This window comes from Danio aesculapii, chromosome 10, assembly GCF_903798145.1.
Source record: "Danio aesculapii chromosome 10, fDanAes4.1, whole genome shotgun sequence".
NCBI lineage: Eukaryota > Metazoa > Chordata > Actinopteri > Cypriniformes > Danionidae > Danio > Danio aesculapii.
This window is the reverse complement of record NC_079444.1, coordinates 4,950,464-4,974,373: the sequence shown is the minus strand read 5'-3', so window position 1 is coordinate 4,974,373 and position 23,910 is coordinate 4,950,464. Positions and strand designations below refer to the sequence as shown.

The 23,910-nt window shown below is 37.9% G+C and overlaps 1 protein-coding gene across 3 annotated transcripts in view; it reads left to right on the top strand.

Moving 5' to 3' along the window:
* Positions 1 to 23,910, top strand: part of ttc28 (tetratricopeptide repeat domain 28) — a 584,574-nt gene that overhangs the window by 453,032 nt on the left and 107,632 nt on the right. For all 3 annotated transcript variants that reach the window (XM_056466243.1, XM_056466242.1, XM_056466244.1), the window contains 2 exons: positions 1,610 to 2,117; positions 20,851 to 22,192. In XM_056466243.1, coding sequence (XP_056322218.1) covers positions 1,610 to 2,117; positions 20,851 to 22,192 — 1,850 coding nt within the window. The remainder of the gene's footprint in view (positions 1 to 1,609; positions 2,118 to 20,850; positions 22,193 to 23,910) is intronic.

Here is a 23,910-nt window from a genome sequence, read left to right as displayed (position 1 = left end):
TACGAAAGAATTTTATCCAAATGAAAGTTAAGCAAACACAACGAATAACAAAATCATGTCGGCAAAAACACACAAAAACAGGATCAAAGGAAAGGCGCTCTCCCATCCGCTCTCCCTGGCGTCCTTTTATTTGACCATGCCACGTCACCCAATGATGAGTGACTGGTCTCCCGACCAATCGGCTGTCGCGAAGGCGGACCTAAAGGATATGACAGGCTGAGAGGGAGAGAGAGAGAGAAAGAGAGAGAGAGAGAGAACAGGAGGCAAAAATCCTACCAATATACGGCAACCGTAACTATATATAAACATACCGTAAATATATATATATATATACATACATATATAAACAAATAAGACTATATATATATAAATAAATATTAGTCAATTAGGCTAAGTTAATTAGTTAAGTTAATTAGGCAAGTTTGTTCTCTAGACAATCAAAAAACAAATTTCTTTAGAGGGCTAATAATACTGACCTTAAAATGGTTTCTAAAAATGAAAATGAAATGACTTTCTCTGGAAGACAAAAATATTATCAGCCATACTCCGAAATCTGAAAACTTCCTTGCTCTATTAAATTAGAAATTTTAGAAATTTGCTCTTAGAAATTTTTTAAATAAAAAAACAAGTATTTTTAAGGAGGACAAATCATTTTTCCCTCAACTGTATATATTTTTTACCTTTACTTCAGTTTTAGTTAATAACAAAAATCATTTCTAATCTCCCCGTTTATATTTTCAGCTTTTAAATTCAAATTGTATTTATCACATACACAGTACGAAATGCAGTGAAATGCTAATGCAACCTTAAAAAACTAAAAGATGATCAATATGAAAATAAATTAACTGGCAAATTAAGATATGACACAGAAAAATGTGGATAAAAAAATATGAGCAAAATATTAAATATTTAAAAACTGTAGATATAAAGGATATACCTGAATAAAATAAGAACAGAATAGAAATGTATAGCTTTTCTATATCTGATATTTACATTTAACACCAGCTTTTAATAATAATAAAATAATTTTCAATTCAATTCACCTTTATTTGTATAACGCTTTTAAAATGTAGATTGTGTCAAAGCAGCTTCACGTAAACAGTCATAGTAAATTAAATCAGTGTAGTTCAGTTTGTAGTGTTTAAGTTCAGTTCAGTTTAGCTCAGTTCAGTGTGGTTTAATAATCACTACTGAGAGTCCAAACACTGAAGAGCAAATCAAACGATGTGCAGCTCTACAGATCCCGAACCATGCAAGCTAGTGGCGACAGCGGAGAAGGAAAAAAACCTTCACTAATTGGCGGAAGTGAAGAAAAAAAAACCTTGAGAGAAACCAGGCTCAGTTGGGCACGACCATTTTAATTTCTCCGCTGGCCAAACGTCTTGTGCAGAGCTGCAGTCTCAGCGGCGGAGGCTGGAAGCTGGCCTCAGCGAAGACTCGTCTGTCCCTGGAGCGTCACAGGAATCAGTCTTATGTTCCACTCCTCCATGACCACCACAGTAGCTGCTCAGCATACGGCCTGGTCCAGGATATGGAAAATAAGCAGAGCTTCAAACATCAGCTTTCTCTGTCTTTCTGTTAAAGCATCTTCTCTTTTTCTTCTCCACAGGCAGCATCTTCAGCCCTCAGCAGCCTGGGTCACGTCTACACAGCCATCGGAGACTATCCTAACGCTCTGGCCAGCCACAAGCAGTGCGTCCTGCTGGCCAAACAGTCCAAAGACCAGCTGTCTGAAGCTCGTGAGCTGGGCAACATGGGCGCAGTCTACATCGCGATGGGCGATTTTGACAACGCTGTGCAGTGCCACGAGCAGCACCTGAGCATCGCTAAGAGCCTCGGCAACAAGCGCGAGGAGGCCCGAGCCTACAGCAACTTGGGTAGCGCTTACCACTATCGCCGCAACTTCGACAAGGCCATGTCCTACCACACTCACGTGCTGGAGCTGGCGCAGGAGCTTGAGGAGAAGAGCATCGAGATGAGGGCGTACGCCGGCCTGGGACACGCTGCCCGCTGCATGCAGGACCTGGAGAGAGCCAAGCAGTACCATGAACAGCAGCTGAGCATCGCTGAAGGCCTGAAGGACAGAGCTGCCGAGGGCAGGGCTTCATCTAACTTGGGTGAGCATATTGTTGGTTCTCTTTTATTGATGTATACATTACTGTGCAAAAGTGTTAGCCCCCAGTTACATTTGTTGTTTCAGTGAGGGTATAATGACATTATATATTACTTCTCACTCGGTTTATTAAAATACAACCAGAAAATACAGGTTCCAGTTGGATTTTTGGGTCTAATTGTTCAAGACATATGAAAGAAAGAGTTAGAGAAAGATGGAAGGAGGAATAAAAGTTTCTGTCTTGTTTTGGTCTGCATTTCTGCCAGAGCTGTTGTTAATATTGCCTGAATTGATGGAATTGTGAATGCTGAAATATATTTGAAACGTAATTCCTACTAGAAAGCACCTAATTTGTAGTATTTATTTTATTTTTCAGCATGATAATGATCCCAAACACACACTGCTAATGTAATCAAATCCTATTTGGAGAGAAAAACAGCTAATGAAATGACTGTCATGAAATGGCCTCCTCAGAGTCCTGACCTGAATATTGTATACATTATGTATAGACAATACTATAGGCAGTATGAGATTCACCTGGAGAGAAAAAGAAAGGTAAAACATGCTAAATCTAAGGAAGAACGCTAATATATGCTGAAAGGTGCTTGATATTAAAAAGTACATCATTTCTGAAAAAACAAAAAGGTTCAAGCTAAACGCTAAAGAGGACATGCGTAACACATTTTTTATGCTAGTCATTTGATTCCAAAAGTAATTTTGTTATGAATGTTGTGTACATATTTCCCAAATTTTCTGTTTCTGTTTGTATATTAAAAGTATAGTTCACCCAAAAGTAATGACCCTGCACTTGCTCCATACCTTTTAGATAGATAGGTTTATCCCAAAGCTGGTGGTAGTTTTGTAGTGTTAGAGCCCCCTCATACAACTGCTGTTTTTTTGCTAGTTTCAGTGATCATTTTCATATTCTGTTCCATGTTGTGTCAATAGCAAATGCATTTGTGTCCATCTGTTTACCCATGGGCGGTCTGGGCCCAAAACAAGGTGTTTACAGGCGCATTATTTGAGCACTGCTTGTTTTTAAGCCTTTGAAAAAGACTGCGCTTTTGTGCTTGCTTTTAGGACTGAAATCTGGTCCAAAATCAATGGCATGATATTCTTTGTTGTTCTTATTTAAAAAGTGTGTTAGTGTGTGCCTATAGGCAGGTCCACAACACATGTTGGTTTTATTTTATTTTTTTTATTTATGTTAAAGTTCCTAATATATAAATGTTTATATATATATATATATATATATATATATATATATATATATATATATATATATATATATATATATATATATATATATATATATATTTAAATATTTCCCAAATGATGTTTTACAGGGCAAGGAAATTTTCACAGTATGTCTGATAATATTTTTTCTTCTGGAGAAAGTCTTATTTGTTTTATTTCAGCTAGAATAAAAGCAGTTTTTAATTTTTTAAACCATTTTAGGGTCAAAAATATTAGCCCCTTCAAGCTCGATTTTTTTTTTAACCTGCCTAGTTAACCTAATTAACCTAGTCAAACCTTTAAATGTCACTTAAAGCTGTAGTCTTATTTGTTTTACTTCGGCTAGAATAAAATTTTTTAATTAAAAAAAAAATTGATAGTCAAAATTTATGGGCCCCTTTAAGCAATTTTTTTTCGATAGTCTACTGAAAAAAACATAATTTTACAATAACTAATTACCCTAACCCCCCCAATTAAGCTAATTAACCTAGTTAAGCCTTTAAATGTCACTTTAAGCTGTAAAGAAGTGTCTTGAAAAATATGTAGTCAAATTTTATTTACTGTCATCATGGCAAAGATAAAATAAATCAGTTATTAGAGATGAGTTATTAAAACTATTATGTTCAGAAATGTGTTGAAAAAAATCTTCTTGAATTGGGGAACAAAATAAATAGGGGGCTATTAATTCAGGGGGGTTAATAATTCTGATTTTAACTATGTATATATATATATATATATATATATATATATATATATATATATATATATATATATATAATATATAATATAATATAATAAAAAATTAAAATAAAAAGTGAAATGAAAGTAAAAGTGAAACTGCTGAACTGCGGTTAAAGTCGAAAAATTAAAAATGTAACACCCGAAATTGGATGAAACTCTGGATATATTTCTCATATTTCTTTGCATGTTGTACACACATCGGCCGCAACAGGAAATAAAAACTGCAACTGTGTTAATTGCTTAATATTTTTTCAAATTTTTTAATATTTCAAATTAATCGCATGCGTTAACAATTTTGACAGGACTACATATATATATATATATATATATATATATATATATATATATATATATATATATATATATATATATATATATATATATATAGATAGATAGATAGATAGATAGATAGATAGATAGATAGATAGATAGATAGATAGATAGATAGATAGATAGATAGATAGAATGAATCATCTTAGTCAATCTAATACAAGCATTGCGATATCGAGGCTCAAACGATATATTATATGTTATTATATGTATATTCATTCATTCATTCATTCATTGTCTTTACAGCTTAATCTCTTTATTAAACAGGGGTCGCCACAGCGGAATGAACCCCCAACTTATCCAGCTTATGTTTTACGCAGCGGATGACCTTCCAGCTGCAACCCATCACTGGGGAACACCCATACACTCTCATTTACTCACATAGCTCGAAAAGACCAGCCAATATTCTGGCTTAAACCTAATAGATAACAAGCACTTAAGATCAGAGTTCATAGCAGAGATCCAGAGAACTGTCAACATTTGAAGACCCTGAAGTCTGGGGGGAAAAAACACCTGAGGTTTTAGCTTTTTAGCTTTATTTATTTTTCTAGATATTGTTTTTCAAGAAAAAAAACAGTCTGTACAGTAACTACGTATGTGTGTGTGTGTGTGTGCGTGTGTGCGTGTGTGAGTATGTATGTGTGTGAGAAACAGATCTATTCCTTTTAATGAAATCTAAAGGTGGCAAAAACTGAAAACACAACACCCACCAGAGGAAATAAATTAAGGCCAATACATAATGTTATTAGCATGAAATATACAGTCATGATTGCTTTTGCGTTTTGCATTTGTCTGCTTATTAAAAACAACAGCGTGAATGAATATTTATCGCTCTATTTCCAGTTTAGTGCCTCCACGACTCAGTCATCTCGAACGAGACCCTTCCTCCTGCGGTGGCACCACACCATCAGTGTGCGAGACGTGCGCTGGATAAATTGAAGCCGTCGAAACCGAGTGTTTCAAAGGCCGTCTAATCTCTCACTCTGACTTTTATTGCTCCAATCTCACGTTCCCTCTCTCCAACAGCAGCTCCATCAATCTGATCCGAAACGCTCTGTGCTCTCTGATAAATAAATAGATGAACTCCCAAAAGAAAAATGTTGCCACAGGACTGTTAATATCAGGATTACAGTAGAGTGCACTCGATAGTGAACACTTGCCCAGTGAAATCAGGGCTTTTATACTAGATTTGTTTATTATTTGAGTGTGAAATACCTTATCATGATGAGTTTTAATAAATGCCAATGCCAAATGCTGTCGAAATGATCCCTGTTCACATAGCAAAAACTATGAAAGAACTAAAAATGATGCGTGTGTGATGCGCCACAGTGGAATGAACCGTCAACTCATCTAACATATGCCCTTTACACAGCGGATGCCCTTCCAGCTGCTACCCATCACTGGGAAATTAAAGTGCTATATAATTAGGTTAAGTAAGCAAGTTGAGGTAATTAGGCAACCCCCCCCCCCCATCAAAATTAGCATTTTAGTTGTAATAATAGATTTTTTGCGCAAAATCGCATTTGTTTTAGTCAATTTTTGTTTTAGCTATCTATAACAGTCGGCCAGGGGTGCGTTTCCGAAAACCGTTGTTAGCTATCAAAGGTCGCGAGTTCTGTTGTTACAAACATAGTTGATTTGGATTCCCAAATCCATCGTTCCAACGAATATTCGCAAACTGCATCGCAAACTTGTACGCTTGCAACTACACCTCTAGAGCTGTAGTTAGAAGCATAGTTCCTGGCTGTGTTCTCTTCCCAGTTATCCCCCTATTCATTTTGAACACTCCAACATTTAAACTGGGAATGATTTTAAAAAATTGCGTTAAAGTCATCTCATTAGGTTTATTCTAAATAAATTGGATGATTTGAGGTACAGTATCTATACACTTTTATAGTTACTTTTTAGTTTTGTTCAGATCTCTAACCATAATCCCTGTGAGCTGTAGTATTAGTTAAACACTCACCATTGCATCCATACAGTGCATCTGCAGTTTGCTCTGTTTGTGCTACCATTGATGAATTTGCATCGTAGCGTGAGGAAGTCCACAGGGTGGTATTTATGGCCTGGGAAGCTCTCACGGAGGGAAATAAAATCAATTTCTTTCCGCTTCTGCGCACGGCTGTGATAAATTCGTATTGGAAGCATGTACGATCAGGTGAGCCTATTTAAACCGGGGATATAAATATTATTAGATGACTCCCAGCGTCTCTGAGGTTGTTACTCTGCGAACAGGTTTATTGTTCAGACTTAATGATGTAGGAGAGGTCGCACAGATGAGTTTCATGCTAAGGTTTTGAAAAAAAAAAAAAACGCAGGACCCGTTAGCATCGCCGTACTGTTTCAATCACCGGTTGGCCTCGCAAGTCCAGGACGTGAAACGGCAGGATTTGATCGATCGCAATTATTAATAGCTGCAGGGACTGGAAAAAAAAAAGGGGGGGGGGGTTAATAACTCTACAATCTCACACGTTGAGAAAGCTGGAAGTGCCCAAACAGTTCTATTCCTGTTAGAGAAAATCAGAAGATAGGTAAAGCGGTCGTGTTTGATTTAACATGTTTTCTTATGGACTGATTGGTCGGTCCGTGAACAGCTTGATAATTTGTTTTCCAGTTTTGTTAATTGCTAAGGCGCCGATACTATAGTATTGGACACTGTAAAAAATGCAGGGTTCCACACAATTCATTCATGTTAACTTAACACTTTTGACAAATTTATGTGGATTGAACATAAAAAAATTAAGTTGCCCCAATGAAATCTCAAGAATTGTGTTGTTTCAGCTCATTTTAAATAACTAGTTTGAATAAGTGTATATAAACACCCAATCGGGCGGCACGGTGGCTCAGTAGCTGGCACTGTTGCCTCACAGCGAGAAGGCTGCTGGTTTGAGCTTCGGCTGGGTCAGTTGGCGTTTCTGCGTGGAGTTTGCATGTTCTCCCCATGTTCGTGTGGGTTTCCTCTGGGTGCTCCGGTTCCCCTCAATGACATGCGCTATGGGTGAATTGAGTAGGCTAAATTGTCCATAGTGTATGTGTGTGAATGAGTGTGTATGGATGTTTTCCAGTGAGGGATTTCAGCTGGAAAGGCATCCGCTGTGTAAAGCATATGCTGGGATAAGTTGGCGGTTCATTCTGCTGTGGCGACCCCTGATTAATAAAGGGACTAAGCTGAAAAGAAAATGAATGAATGAATAGCACATATAGCCTAATCCAGTAGTTCCCAACCATGTTCCTGGAGGCACACCAACAGTACATATTTTGGATGTCTCCCTTTTCTGACCCATTAACTTCATGTGTTGGAGTCTCTTCTGATGTTATGAGAAGTTGATTCAGGTGTGTTTGATTAGGGAGAGGTTGAAAATGTGTACTGTTGGTGTGCCTTCAGGAACAGGGTTGGGAAACACTGGCCTAATCAAATAAGTAGAATAATAGAAAGGGAAATAATAAATAGATTTGCCTTATAGTGATTTTACCTTGCGTATGCATAACAAGGCTGCATTTATCCAGTATAATATTACTCAATAATTATCTGTAATCCTAACCGTTTATCTGGATTGATGTGAGAAAGGTCTGCCCTTCTAGAACGCCCAACAAAAACGTTTCCTTCCTCCAGCTCAGAAAACTCTTCCTTTACCACTCAGGTAGGATGCGTGGAGTATCACTTCAATGCTCCACCTCGACTCATATTTTATTAAAAGCGGGCTTTGAGTTTGAGTTGTTGTTGCGATATTTAAGCCCTGAGCAACGTGAATTTGATCCCAGTTGTGGTAGTGCTGAGTGGACGGTAACTGGAGGCTTTTTCTCCACACCGAGAGCCGCAGGCCATAAACACTGTTCACATGGCAGGCAGACGAGTGAGGAGATGAGCGGCGTGATGAGGACAGTACACATATGGCTGTAGAAGTGTGCTTTAAAATCGGGGTTAGCAGTGTGTGTTAGTTTCTTAATAGGGTGTATGTGTGTTTTCATGTGGTTAGCAGTTAAAGGGGACCTATTATGCAAAAATCACTTTTATAAGGGGTGTAAACACAGTTGTGTGGCAGCAGTGTGTGAATATAGTCAGCTGCTAATAATAAAAAAATATTAATTCTTTTTTTTATAATCACACTTGATAAAAACAGTCTGCAGAAACACTTTGATTGACATTGCCCTCCTGTATGAGTCATCAGAAGGGGGAAAGCCCCGCCCATAAGTGACCGCCTCTCCCTCATTATCATAGACAGCCCTGAGTGAGAAGCAGCCGTCTGCCATTAAAGTTCTCACACCATAGGCATTTGTAGATCCGCCCTTTTCGAATAAAGCACAATCTCATTTGAATTTAAAGTGACAGGCACCACAATTGCACAATTTGGATTAAAGGGATAATTTCAAAGGTATAACAAAATATTTATGGGTTATTTTTTTTTGCTGAAACTTTACACACACACACACACACACTCTAGGGGACATCAGAGACTTATTTTTAGATTAAATTGAATAAAAAAATAAAATGTATAATAATAATAATAATAATAAAATAAATTACATTTTAAATTATTGTGTAAAAATATATAGATAAAATCACTTTTATAAGGGGTAAACACAGTAACAGTGTGTGAATATATTCAGCCTCTAATAATAAAAATGTATTAATACATTTTTTTTATTGTTACACTTCAGAAAAACAGCAGAAACACTTTGATTGACATTTTCCCTCTGTACGTGTCATCAGAGGGGGAAAGCCCCGCCCATTCGTTTTCTGATTTGGAGGAAGGAAACGTTTTTGTTGGGCGTTCTAAAAGGGCAGACCTTTTTATACTGGATAAATGCAGCCGTGTTATACATATGCAAGGTAAAATCACCTAAGATGAAAAAAAAATAGCGAACCAGACAGAACCAGATGTGAAGCAACAACACAGTTGGTTTTCATCGACCATTCTCCTCTGACCTCTGGCATCAACAAGGCATTTGCGCCCACAGAACTTACGCTCACTGGATATTTTCTCTTTTTCGGATCATTCTCTGTAAACCCTAGAGATGGTTGAGCAGCCTGAGTGAGAAACAGCCATCCGCCATTAGAGTTTTTACACTGTAACCAAATGTGGAGTTTTGGTATGCACAAATGAACACTGTCATCTCCTAAACTATCTACTTCTGAGCCAATTCTTTATATATTTTCAATGTTTCGCAGGGATAACATTAATACTTTTTTTTTAAATCTGCCACTGTGCTAATGCATAGACATTTGTAGCTCCGCCCCCTATGAAAAGAGCTAAATCTTATTGAAATTTAAAGCGACAGTCACCAAAATGCCATAATTTGGATCAAAGACTAAAACGGACAGTTTCAAAAAGTTATACAATTTTATTTATGGGGTATTTAAGGTTAAGCTTTACTTATACACCCTAGGGACATCAGAGACTTATTTTACATCTTGTAAAAGGGGGCGTAATAGGTCCCATTTTGAAGAGATTGTTCACGATTAAATAAAGATATCCTGTTAAATGACTTACCCACAGGTTGTCCAAAATGTAGGTGCCTTTCTTGTATCAGTAGAAAATCTATGAAGATAAAATAAACATACAAAGGACTATTCATTTGTATGTGTTTATTTTTAATCTAAAAAAAATCACATTACATTGCCATTTTAAGAATAACCAAGGACCACAAATTCAGCTCAAAATCTTCATTAATTTTCTACTGATGAACACTGTCGTCTCCTAAACTATCTACCTCTGAGCCAATTCTTTATATATTTTTATTATTTCGCAGGGATAACTGTAATACTTTTTAAAAATCTGCCACTGTGCTAATGCGTAGACATTTGTTGCTCCGCCCCCTTTGAAAAGAGCTAAATCTTATTTAAATTTAAAGCGACAGTCACCAAAATGCCATAATTTGGATCAAAGGCTAAAAAGAGCAGTTTCATTTGTATGTGTTTATTTTTAATCTAAAAAAATCACATTACACTGCCATTTTAAGAATAACCAAGGACCACAAATTCAGCTCAAAATCTTCAATAATTTTCTACTGATACAAGAAAGGCACCTACACCTACCTGGCTCCTGATGACACTTCGAGGTCTTGCGAAGCAAAACAAAATGTATATGTATGTATATATATATATATATATATATATATATATATATATATATATATATATATATATATATATATACAGTTGAAGTCAGAATTATTAGCCCCCCTGAATTATTAGCCCCCTGTTTATTTTTTTTCCCCAATTTCTGTTTAACGGAAAGAAGATTTTTTTTTTTTTTTATTTCTAGGCTAATTAAACTAGGCTAATTAAGTTAACTCGGCAGATTAGGGTAATTGATTAGTTATTGTATAATGATGGTTTGTTCTGTAGACAGTTGGAAAAAAAGATAGCTTAAAGGGGCTTTTAAACTGGTTTTTAAAAATTCAAAAAAACTACTTTTATTCTAGCTGAAATAAAACAAATAAGACTTTCTCTAGAAGAAAGAATATTATCAGACATACTGTGAAAATTTCCTTGCCCTATTAAACATAATTTGTGAAATATTTAAAAAAGAAAAAACTTAATTCAAAGGGAGGCTAATAAATCTGCCTTCTGCTGTGTATGTATAAATGTATATATGTATATGTGTGTGTATATATAAATTACCAGTCATGTTATTAAAAACTGTGAATGCAAGTGCTCTGATCTGCTCGTCTAATGAGTAAACAGCGGCAAATTATAACTATAGTTTTAGTCTTTTTGTCAATTAAATTTCATATTGATGCAGTCACTGTTAGTATTTAATGAGACCCATGTCGACCCATCTTACCCTCGGAAAAAGGTCATTAACATACATTTTTCGTCTATATTTTTGTTAATGAAATTAACACTTTTAGCTGTAGGGCTGCACAATTTGCAAAACTTTAACCTTTTTTTTAGATTATTATGATTTATTAATACTAAAAGGTAGCTGGTTCGAGTCCTGGTGGGCCAGTTGGCATTTCTGTGCGGAGTTTGCATGTTCTCCCCGTGGGTTTCCTTTGGGTGCTCCAGTTTCCCCCACAGTCCAAAGACATGCGCTATCAGTGAATTGAATGAAACTAAAATTGTCCTTAATGTATGAGTGTGTGTGTGTGTGTTTCCCAGTATAGGGTTGCGGCTGGAAGGGCATCCGCTGCGTAAAAACATATGCTGAAATAGCTGTGGAATAGGTGACCACTGAAATAGAGACTAAGCCGACGGAAAACTAAGGAATGGAATTAAGTTTTATTGTAAAATTACAGTAAAACAGCATGGCTAACAGTGAGTTTTGGGGGATTTAGTCTTATGGCCTCTGTTTTACAACATTACATTGTTGATATTCATTCTCCACGCTTCGTAGCTGTAGGCAGAACATTAGCCAAGTTATCTAATTTCTTTTTCCTTAGATTAATATTTCAGGTCATTTAGAGACTCATGAAGCATCTTCAGAACTAATGCTCTTCTCTAATGTAGTGAACAGATTCTCATGAAGTAAAGCGAGTCGTTATCTACAAAACCCACACCGCTTGAAGACCACACAAACGTTAAATCTGCAACGCTTTATTTCCTAACATTTTGATTCATAACATTAGTTCACTAATGGTAACAAAAATAAGCACTTAAGAATGTTAAATCGCTGTTTCGCAGAAATATTTACAGCACATAACAGTAGTAATATTTAAGCCAATGAGCACTCACCGGCCACTTTATTAGGTATACCTGTACAACTGCTCCTTAACGCAAATTTCTAATCAGTCAATCACATGGCAGCAACTCAATGCATTTAGGCATGTAGACATGGTCAAGACGATCTGCTGCAGTTCAAACCGAGCATCAGAATAAGGAAGAAAGGTGATTTAAGTGACTTTGAACGTGGCATGTTTGTTGGTGTCAGACAGGCTGGTCTGAGTATTTCAGAAACTGCTGATCTAGATATGCGCTGTAGGGGAATTGAATAAACTAAATTGCCCGTAGTCTGTGTGTGTGAAACACTGAGTGTTTTCCAGTGTTGGGTAGCAGCTGGAAGGGCATCCACTGCATAAAAACATATGCTGGATAATTTGGCGGTTCATTCCGCTGTGGCGACCCCTGATTAATAAAGGGACTAAGGCGAAAATAAAATGAATAAAAACATTACTGATGTTCATATATTCAGTATTCTGGGTCAACAAAAAATTACTCATTAAGCTTCTCATATTGTCATGAATCTTTAAAACATATTCCAATCACAGAGACAATAACATTAAATGTGGCATTTAAAAGTGTACTATGACTAATTATATATAAAACAATATTGTATAAATTTAACGAGACAAGCTCGGTTTGATTGTCTCCTCTAAACCAACTCACCATAACATTCTAGAATGGCTAATAATTAAATTAGTGGTGCTAAAAGGTTTCATAATTCAAGGTGCTCACCCTCTTCCTTAAGTACAAGTGTGAAACGTTGCTTAAAGAACCGTTAAAAGCATCATTAACACAAGGTTAGCATGCATTAACCCAGGGTTAAGTGTTGTGTGAAATGCCTGTTTAATGTGTCTCTTTGACAGTTGTTACCAGCGGTCACCGTTGAGGCCCTGTTTCCACAGACAGTTATTTTGTGCCGTCTCCAGTACGCTGCGGCAGTGCAAATATGCAACGGCACGCCAAAACCACTAGGGAAATAGAGGAAACGCTGGAATATTCCAAAATAGACCATCAAAACAGTCCCAACGAATTCCGAAAGCCAGGCTTCTGTTACTCGTAGACATTTAGCAGGGTGTTTATCAACAATCTGCGGCTGGTAAGAAACACTAACCATGCTTTACTTCGCCCAAAGTGGAAGCGGAGGATAAACACAAGCTTTTCCGCAAGAGACTTAATGTAAAATTAATGCATCTGGCAGTTGCCAGCCACAGTTTTCAACTGTTTTACTGCTCGTCTGAAGCCAACAACAAAGCTGACCCAAGAATCCCGCCGCGTTCAAAAGTCTGCCATTTGTTTGTCCCCATATTCCCTCGAGCATTTGGAGACTAGGTTTTTGAGCTGTAAATCATATGGCAGAAAATCGGGCCTAGTTAGCGTTCGATGTTTGAATGGGAGGAGACGAGACTGGATTGGTTTCGAGAGACAGACAAGAAACATAACAAAGGAAAATAGCTCTGGAGCTGACATGACTGCTGAAACACTACAGCACTTATTATTCTACTTTCCATCAGCCACTTCTTATCGCTCACAATTTAGATTTCCATTAAACAGGTAGTGTATACATTCTGAGAAATAAAGGCGAGCTGGGGTGGGGTGGTACAGGTGCTCAGTGCCATTAACACACCTACTAAACATCAGTATGGCAACACGCATAAAATTAAAGTCTTGAAATAAACATTGTTTATCAACATTAGATGTAATATAAATCTCTAATGTACAGAACTGATGGAGAAACAGCTAAAAAGATCCATAGTAATGTCAACAAAAAGCATGTTGTGCCATACAGGGAATTCTGGGAAAGTCAATTTGCGGTTATTTGCCATATATATTAAGGAAACATACTGTCAACCAGGTTACGGATTTTTACAGTTTTTTACTGTAGAAATCACGGCCATTTTTTACAGTGTACAGCCAATTTAGCTTACCCAATTCACCTATATCGCAAATCTTCGGACTGTGGGGGAAGCCAGAACACCGGGAGGAAACTCACACTAACACAGGGAGAACATGCAAACTCCACACAGAAATGCCAACTGATCCAGCTGAGGCTTGAACCAGCGACTTTGATTAATTGATTATTTGATTGTTAATTTAAATGATCATCGATCACAGGATTTTTTAGAAATTGGCATCCCTAGTTGAGACTGTTTTGAGCTCAACAAAATTTAAAAATTGCCATCACGACTTGATTTCTGACATCAAATCAGAGTAAATTTGATCTATTATTAAATGCACTATTTTAAGAATTTAACACATATCTAATGACCGCTGGTTTGATCGGTTTCATTTAGTTGTCAAAATCCCATCAGAGATGTTAAGCTTTGAAGGCGAGTCCATGCTAAAGCTAATTAATTCGGAATGTCACAGGCTTTATGGAGCGGGAACGCTTGAAAAGCAACAGCTATGTAATGAGTTCAAGTAGGACATTCCCAGTAAAAATAAAATAAAAAAGTCATGCCGTTTCAGTCATTTGGGGTTGAAGATTGTGCTATTTGAAGATTAAATTACTTCATTTCACATGCATTCAGGCGAAACGAGCGCCTGGGGAGGGAAGTATTTTTAATGTTTGTTTGAAGGGCTGCCCATCACTCGTTCCACATAGCGGGGCATCAAGCTGGAAAGAAACCTATCAAAATCCCACTTCTCAGAGGCTCTCGGAGCATAGTGTCTTCTTTAGCCAAATGCTCTGCAGCGTTGCAATTATCATTCAGCCCTTGCAGCAGATGCTGAGGAGTTTTTAACCTTTTCCCTGACCTCTGATCAGTCTCAGATCCGTCTCATGCTACACTCTCCCGCGTGTCTGCTCTGAGGATTTAACTTTAGTGATGGGGCCATATGCATTCCTGCAGCGTCCGCAGGTGACCATGTAATCCTCTTAACTGACCTATCAAAGAGAAGCTCTTTTTGTTTTGCCGATGTGAGCCCATTCTTAACACGAAATGATGAAAATAAAGTCGTCTATGGTGAGACTTTCATAGTCTCTGGCCCCGTTTACACTAATACGATTCAGTTTTAAATGGCATAACTTTTGCTACGTTTACGCCTTCCGTTCACACAGCCTCGGAGTTTTCGAGCGCCGAAAATGGATCGTTACGAAATGGATATACGAAAATGCTGAAGAGGCTGTTTTGGCTTTGAAACGCTGCTGCTGCGTGTCAGTATGGATGGGGGAAAATAGTGACATCTGAAAACGGAGGCATGGCTGCTGAGATTCACGCTACCTGATTGGGGCTTTTCACATTATAAAGTACACAACGTTCAGATCTTTTCCTTGTAAGACTTCTCAAGTTTATAACTCCCAAGGATGTGTGGACATGTCGGGTAAATCTTCAAATGTAACAGCAGTGTAGGCTACTTTTATAACGTCATTCACCCTGGCTTAACAATAAAACGAAAACACGACATAAACTACTGTCGCTTTAAATTTTTATATTAATAACTTAAACATAACAGATACCAAAAATGTTAACGCGTCACGTAGGCCTATGTATTTATATTTCTGTCATCTTTACTATAAGCAAATTTATTTTAAAAATTTAACAAAAACAAAATGGAGCCTAATGATCCTTTCATTTTCACTAGCTATGTTTCCATCCAAATCTGCAAATTAAATGTAAGTGTAAAACTGGAATATCAAATAAAAGACATGCGAATAAAGCAGCGTTTCCATCCAACGAATCAAAGAGAACACAATCGTCACTTCCTGATTAACTGGCGTCAAATATCAACAGTAAAAACGGAATTTACTGCGGTAGGAGTATGGAATAAAATCTCTTTCATAAATATTTTGTGCGTAAATAAAATTCACGCATCAGTAATTATAAAATCGTAAAGGAAAACGGAACGTACTCGTAATTTTACGAGGGTACAATTTCAAAACCTGCGATTAGAACAGACACAGATACGACATTTTCTTTGTCTGTTTGTATATGACTGATAAATTTACGATGGGTGTACTTTACACACACGAATTACAGTTTCTCCACGGACACGAAGTCCTGATTACGAGTACGAATCAAACAGCGACACTTCACTGTCAAAATTACGTCATCGCTGTCACAGGCGTTAATAAACAAGCGAGAGTCATCGATCACAACGGCGCACCTGCTGGGCACTTGAGCTCCACACACACTGTCTCGGGCAAGATTTCTGTTATTCCCTCTTTGAGAAATGTCCGTCATGAGCTGTAATAAAGGTTGAGACTCAATGAGGTCCATTTTCGCTGTGTTTCTTGGACATTTTACAGAATCAAAATTAAGAACGGGCCGAGGATAGAGAGCTAGCATAATGTAAGTTAACATTACAGGCAGCGAGCGCAGAGTCTCTCAGTGAATCACTGAACGGTGTTTAACTATATCATGACATCTGTTGATTAAGTTATTCTAATTATGTTTATTAATGCCTGTGACAGCGGTGACGTAATTTTGACCGTGAAGTGTCGCTGTTTGATTCGTACTCGTAATCAGGACTTCGTGTCCGTGGAGAAACTGTAATTCGTGTGTGTAAAGTACACCCATCGTAAATTTATCAGTCATATACAAACAGATAAAGAAAATGTCGTATCTGTGTCTGTTCTAATCGCAGGTTTTGAAATTGTACCCTCGTAAAATTACAAGTACGTTCCGTTTTCCTTTACGATTTTATAATTACGGATGCGTGAATTTTATTTACGCACGAAATATTTATGACAGCGATTTTATTCCATATAGGAGAAGCTGCGTGAATCTTTTCTTTATTTATAAATGACTTGCGCCTCAGAAGACCATGCCGACTCGCAATGAGTGTGTGGGGGCGTTTGAAGGCGTGAGACGCGGAGCACAGACAATTTGAATGAACAAACCAACATTTCAGATGTTTTATAATGTTTTCAGCCTGCTGGGGCTCGTTCTTTGTACCTCGCTTAATTGATCTAAGATGATTTGGCAGATCCTGGATCTTTTAATCTTGATAACTGATCTCCGGCTAATTTGGTTCTTCAAACAAGTTCGCGAATCAGATTAAATGTCTGGATAAACTGATCTGAGATCGCTGTGTGTGTTGTGAAGGACAGATCTATCAATCCTCGAAGTCATGATCAGCAATTCAATGATTGGCTGACGGCACGGCAGCGTAATGACATCATCTGATTAATATTGAATTATCCATATGAGCTAAATGATATAAAATTCATAGTAATCGGTTTATTAAATATGATACGTGATAACTTTCCACCTTTGTTGTGAGCTGCAGGCTTTACACTTTCATGTGTCAAGAGTATTTAGCAGTTTATTTAGTTTTACAGTTAGAGCAGATTTTCTTTATTTTAGTAGCCATAGTAGTATAGTAGGCGGTTTCTTAATCGGTGTAAAGAATAACTGGATGTTTGCAAAAGCATTTTGATATTGGTAAAGGTGTTTGCAATTTTTGTGAAGCATCAAATCACTGTCATATTAACTGTCAAAACATGTTTATGACTGCATAAATGTATTACTGCTTTTTTTTTTAAAAAGTCACATATTGAACATATCTATTATCATACACAAATTGTACTAAAGCGATCTAAAAAGTTCACATCAATAAATTTTCATTTTGAACCACCAGGTGGCAGTCTTTGTACTTTTATTTCAGAGTGTAGATTGCATTAGTTTTATTAAAATATATTTTAACTTTATATGTATATATATATATAGTTTAAAAATATATATTTAATATTTTCCCAAATGTATATAACTACTACTGTAAGAAAATACTTTCAGTATTACCTTTGCTTGAACTGACCCGATCTAATCTTGTTTATATGAAATGAGCCTGCTCCCGAGCAGGTTTGAGCTACCAGAACTGTTGCTATGACAACAACTCTTGTATCAGTTTTAAAGAACGAAACGATCCTGGATCGTGTCAAATCGTCAATAACCAAATCCAGCTAACTGAGTAATCCACGTACGAAGAACAGACCCCAGGTTTCCCCATTCACACACATTTTATCATCACATGATCTCATAACAAAATCACATGACCTTTTTTAATGCGCATACTGGAAGTTGTTCGGTAAAATAGTTTCCAACTTAGTTTATGCGCATCTTTTCTTATTGAATAAAAAGTTATAATATCCTACTCAGTTATGTGCGGACATTTTTTTGTGCGCATTTTCAAAATGTATGCGCATCTTAGCGTTTCCATCAACCGATTTTTTTTATGCGTATATCCAAAATGCGCATAAAAATATGTGGATGGAAACGTAGCTATTGAAAAATATGAAACATTCGGCTCAGTGTGTGGTTTTAGCAATATGTGCTTGATTTGCACACAATTAACAGAATCAGAGGAAATGCATGGTGAAAAATGAAACAGCCGCCACATTTGGAATATAATAATCTGTAAGCTATAATTTTAATAACCAGTAATAATTAAAAAAGTATAAAGTACAATACGTTTATACAATATGGAAACAATCGATCAAACGTGTGGAAACAGTGTAGCCTACGTGGTTCCATAAATTAATAGGTAATTATATCTTTGCGCTCAGCCAAAACATGTTACCTGAAAACAAGTAGGCTAATAGATCCAAAAGACCGACTCGTTAGATATTGGTCTGGCCTACACAAGATGAATTATAGATCGCGTTTAACAACTACAGAGAGATGAGATCCAACAGCAGATTCGAGATGGACTGGCCCATATTCGGCAGGTGTGCTCAGAGCTCCCACTGACTGCCTGGAGCTCAGACGCGAGAATACGCTGAAGCAGCTTTCAGCGCATGCCAGAGTGCATGTATTGTCACGTGATGTGCGTTTTCAGTGGGGTAGTGTGGAGCTTTTCAGAAATGTAGATAAACGTCATTGTGAATGTGGATTGTTTTCGAGCCTCTATGTTGTCATATCAAGTTGTTGTTTGAATTTTCCAAATGTGTGATCAAATCAGAAGCACTGGTGGTTATTACATTAGCAATATTTTATTGATTGATTGATTTTATTGAGAAAAGTTTTGAGGAGCTGTAAGATAATTATTGATGTATTTAATTAAAAAAGAATGCATTTCTGAGAATAGATGTGGTTTTGAATTATGAACACTCCAGTTACTGTTTTCTTAAAATATAAGACCTTTTAACAGACTAGTTCCAAAGGTTGCTTATAATTATTTATTTGTTTATTTGGTCATAATTTTACTTAAGCATTTTACTGTTATACATTTCAAGCCGTGAAGCATACCACCAGGGGGCACTCAGCGTATTAACTAGTGTAACAACGACTGTTAGTGATCCATTAATTTAAGTAGTTTATGCTCATAAACACTCCCTACTGTTTGTGAATATTAACAGCAGTCCCTTCTGTTCATTTGCAGACAGTCGGGAGTATTTATGGCCTGGCAGTGTAGAGTTGCTCTGCTCAGCATTTCTGTTTTTAGCTCAAAGTAGTTTTTAGGTCGCGTTAGTGTTCCCTATTATGTTTTTAGCTGCGACGTTGGACAGAGCCAATACAAAAGTACAAGCAGTACCAGCGATTACAAAACAGACCTGCTGGAGTGTCTTTCATCAAAGGATTTGTGTGTCAGGCTTGTTTTCTTGCTAGGATTTGTCTCCAAGCTAACTTCTCTCTCAAGTTTGCTCACTGATAAATGAAGAATCATGGGGTTAAGTATTAATAATTAGCCACTGAAGACTCGGGCTATTTTAGAGGAAATTTTTGTGAATAGAAAAGAGCTCTAATGGGCCCTCAGTGTCAGGATACCGGTTTGGCACTGTCTCTAATTGGATTTACCACATGCTGGTAATCCTGCCTTGGCACATGAGTATTGACACTGAGCAGATGGGCAACCCCTCACCCATTTGATATCCCCCCATCGCCTCCTGCTTCTGCATGCACAGAAGGACATGCTCGTGGCCTGTGACTCAAACCGAGCTAGCAAACCGAGCAAGTTCCCTCTAGATGCCAAGCCACTCTATCAACAATCTCTCTGAAAACTCCTTTCATCTCACATGCTCTTTTCCTCCGATGTGTTTTCATTGGCGTCCTGTTGCCAGAGCACATTTTCAGGCCGGTCGGCATCTCTGACAATTACACAAAGGGTCGCCACAGACTTCCCAGTTTTGCCCGACTGACACGTCTTGTTTTCCACTCATCCCAGCAGTTTTCCTTATCCCCAGTACTTACCTCTGGTTTTCAAAGTCAAAGAAACCCTGTTAAAGCACACAACGATGTGGGAGCCAACTGGTGTGGACCACAATTAAAGTTTCCCATCGCTAGAGCCCTCAAACCCTTTTTCCATCAAAAGTAATCATTAGCCATTTTCCTTCCCTGTTCCTCTACTTTCTCCCTCATACTCTACTGGAACTAGAGAGGAGGGGATATAATGTTATGACGGTAATCATCATTTTGTGGAAAAGTGGTGAGACAACTTTAGGGGGACCCAAAATTTGCAAGAGTCTCCGAGGACTGAGCAGATCTGACTGTTTTGTTTGCCTTTGCCTCCTATCGGCATATCTATGGGGCGCAGAACTTTGATTTCTAGCGTCGAGACTACTCAAATCAGATCAGATCTCCTTTTTTAATTAAAAGATATTTCTACAAGCGTCAGTGGATTTTCCTCAGATCTTATTTGCTTTTTTTCATTTGGATGATCTGCTTAGGGTATGTTATAGTTCAGGGCTTTCTAAAATGTAAAGTTAATCTTTAGCCTCTTTAACAGATGAAGAGGGATGGAAGATATCGAAAAGCCATTTTGATTATGCCTTGAAGCATGATAAGCACAATTCAGCTGAATAAAATGATTCTTTTCTCCTTTACAGGAATCATTCACCAGATGAAAGGGGACTATGAGACAGCTCTGAAGCTGCACAAGGCTCATCTATCCATTGCCCAGGAGCTAAACGACTACGCTGCCCAAGGCAGAGCCTACGGAAACATGGGCAACGCTTACAATGCCCTCGGTGCTTTTGACCAGGCTGTGCGTTATCATCGACAAGAGCTGCAGATTTCCATGGAGGTTAATGATCGTGCCTCACAGGCTTCAACGCATGGGAACCTGGCTGTGGCATACCAGGCTCTGGGTGCACACGATCGAGCGTTGCAACATTACCAGAATCATTTGAACATTGCTCGAGAGTTGAGGGACATCCAGAGCGAGGCTAGGGCTTTGGGTAACCTGGGTAATTTCCACTGCTCTCGGGGTGAGTTTCCCCAAGCTGTTCCCTACTATGAACAGTACTTACGACTTTCGCCGGACTTGCAAGATATGGAAAGTGAAGGCAAGGTCTGTCACAACTTGGGATATGCACATTACTGTCTGGGCAACTTCCAGGAAGCGGTGAAGTACTACGAACAAGACCTGGCACTTGCCAAGGACCTCCATGACAAGCTAAGTCAAGCCAAAGCCTACTGCAATCTGGGCCTGGCCTTCAAGGCACTTGGTGACTACACCAAGGCAGAGGAGTGCCAGAAGTACCTTCTTTCCTTGGCACAGTCGCTAAACAACTCGCAGGCTCGATTCCGTGCCTTGGGCAACCTGGGAGATATCTTCCTTTGTAAGAAAGACGTTCCTGGAGCTGTTAAGTTTTACGAGCAGCAGTTATCTTTGGCACATCAGGTCAAGGATCGCAAGATGGAGGCGAATGCCTATGCCGCATTGGGAGCCGCCTACCGAATGCTACAGAAGTTTGACAAAGCCTTAGGATACCACACCCAGGAACTAGAGGTGTACCAGGAACTGGGTGACATCCAGGGAGAGTGCCAGGCTCACGGACACCTTGCAGCTGTATACATGTCACTTGGGAAGTACACAATGGCTTTCAAATGCTACGAGGAACAGCTTGAGCTTGGTCAGCGTCTGAAGGACCCCAGTGTTGAAGCCCAGGTCTATGGTAACATGGGCATCACTAAGATGAACATGGGAGTAATGGAGGAGGCTATTGGTTACTTTGAGCAACAGTTGGCAATGTTGCAGCAGCTCAGTGGCAACGAGGCTGTTCTGGACCGTGGTCGTGCCTACGGGAACTTGGGAGACTGCTACGACTCACTGGGGGATTTTGAAGAGGCAATAAAGTATTATGACCAGTATCTCTCCGTAGCACAAAGCCTCAGTCATATGCAGGACCAGGAGAAGGCATACAGAGGTCTCGGTAATGGACACAGGTAAGAATTCATTTGTTGTTTTAAATTGATGCCAAAGTAAACATGAATCCTTAATAGATTGAAGTTGTATCCCAGCCAGCATTTTTTTTGTTTTTAAAAAAAAGATGTTTAATAGATGTCTAATAGACATCTAAACATAGTCGTCTTGGCTAAAACAAGACTAAATTTGGGCTGTCAATGAAAATCTAATAGGTATCTAAGAATAGGCCAAAACTAGACTAGTCATCAGATAAACAGAATTTAATGACTACACATATAAAGTCTGTCTATTTGACGACTAGTCTAGTTTTGAGCTATTATTAGATGCCTATTAGGTTTGACGGCTCAAGTTTAGCCTTGTTTTAACTAAGCTGTCTGCATTTAGATGTCTATTAAACACAAAGTTGTTTGCTGGGATCAAACCATCTTTGCATCATTGAGTAAAAATATATAAATAACTTAAACAGAAGGCACGATTGCTTGAGAAGCAACATTGTTAAAAACATTTGTTTTTATAATCTGCTTGTATACGTCAATGCACTGGCAGATTTTCCATTCACTTAATTTTTTCACTACTTAATTTTAAACACCAAGTGGACGGAAAGGTGCCAGTGGAGTCGGAAGTAATAGACACTAGACTAGAATTTCATCCAATGTAATTTCTCAAGTACATTGCATCACATTTTCTGCATGTCTTGATATTTTTCTTAACTTATTAAGTTAAATAACATAGACTAACCATGTACCGTACACAATGATGTTCCGTACAGATAACGCCAATCTCTGAATAAATACTTACAGGTCGAAGCCAAGCTATATATCTGTGTAATCTCTTTATTTCTCACTCTTTCGTGCTTTCGAGCACAACAAAGACCCTCCTACTATATGTTTCTGAGAAAATTCAGTTACTACGTCCACCTAATGCTCTTGAAAATAGACAGTGGGCAAGCTTAAAGGGGCGAGTGTCGCTTTGGATGGGAGACATTTGGAGCAATTTGCATTTAATTTATGCATCACACAGAATAACAGTCTTTATGAAATGAAAATTATGTTATCGCTAATTGTTAAATAAATGATCTTCTGTTGAATAAATGCTTTGAAATGGGGATGTTTAAACGTCAGTTGTGGGTGATGACCGCATGGTGCAACTCTCCACCAGAGAAAGTCTGAGAGACAGGCTGCAAACGCTGTTTGGATAATCTTTGTGCAGTGATGATGTTTATATTCGGTTAAGATAGTGTTCCTTTGCATGAATTTTATGTTTTAATATTGACATGCTGTAATAAAACAAACATGATATAAGTGTAAAGTTATAAAACATCAGACTTTCAGGAATACTTATTAAATATAACATTAACTTCAAGCTAAACACAATAGTAGTATATTCTGATGTTGGTTTTTAATAAGGCTTTAAACAATGTCCATTTTTGCTGGTGAAATGAAGTTATGCACCCCTGTATGGAACATTATTTAAATTGTGTACAAAACACTGTTAATTCCTATCATCTTCCATACACATGCATTGTACTTTTCCCCTCTTTTCTCAAAAACTACTGGTCCAAATAGACATCAATCAAAATTTGGATTGTACAATAGGTATTCACCCAGAGAATGAATGCGTATCTGCCTTTCAATGATGGAGGAGTGGTCGTTTGAGTGCGCTGAATAGTGGAAAGTGTACGGAACATGGTTAGTCTACGTTACCATTAAGTGAAATATTATCATGCCTACATCTTTAA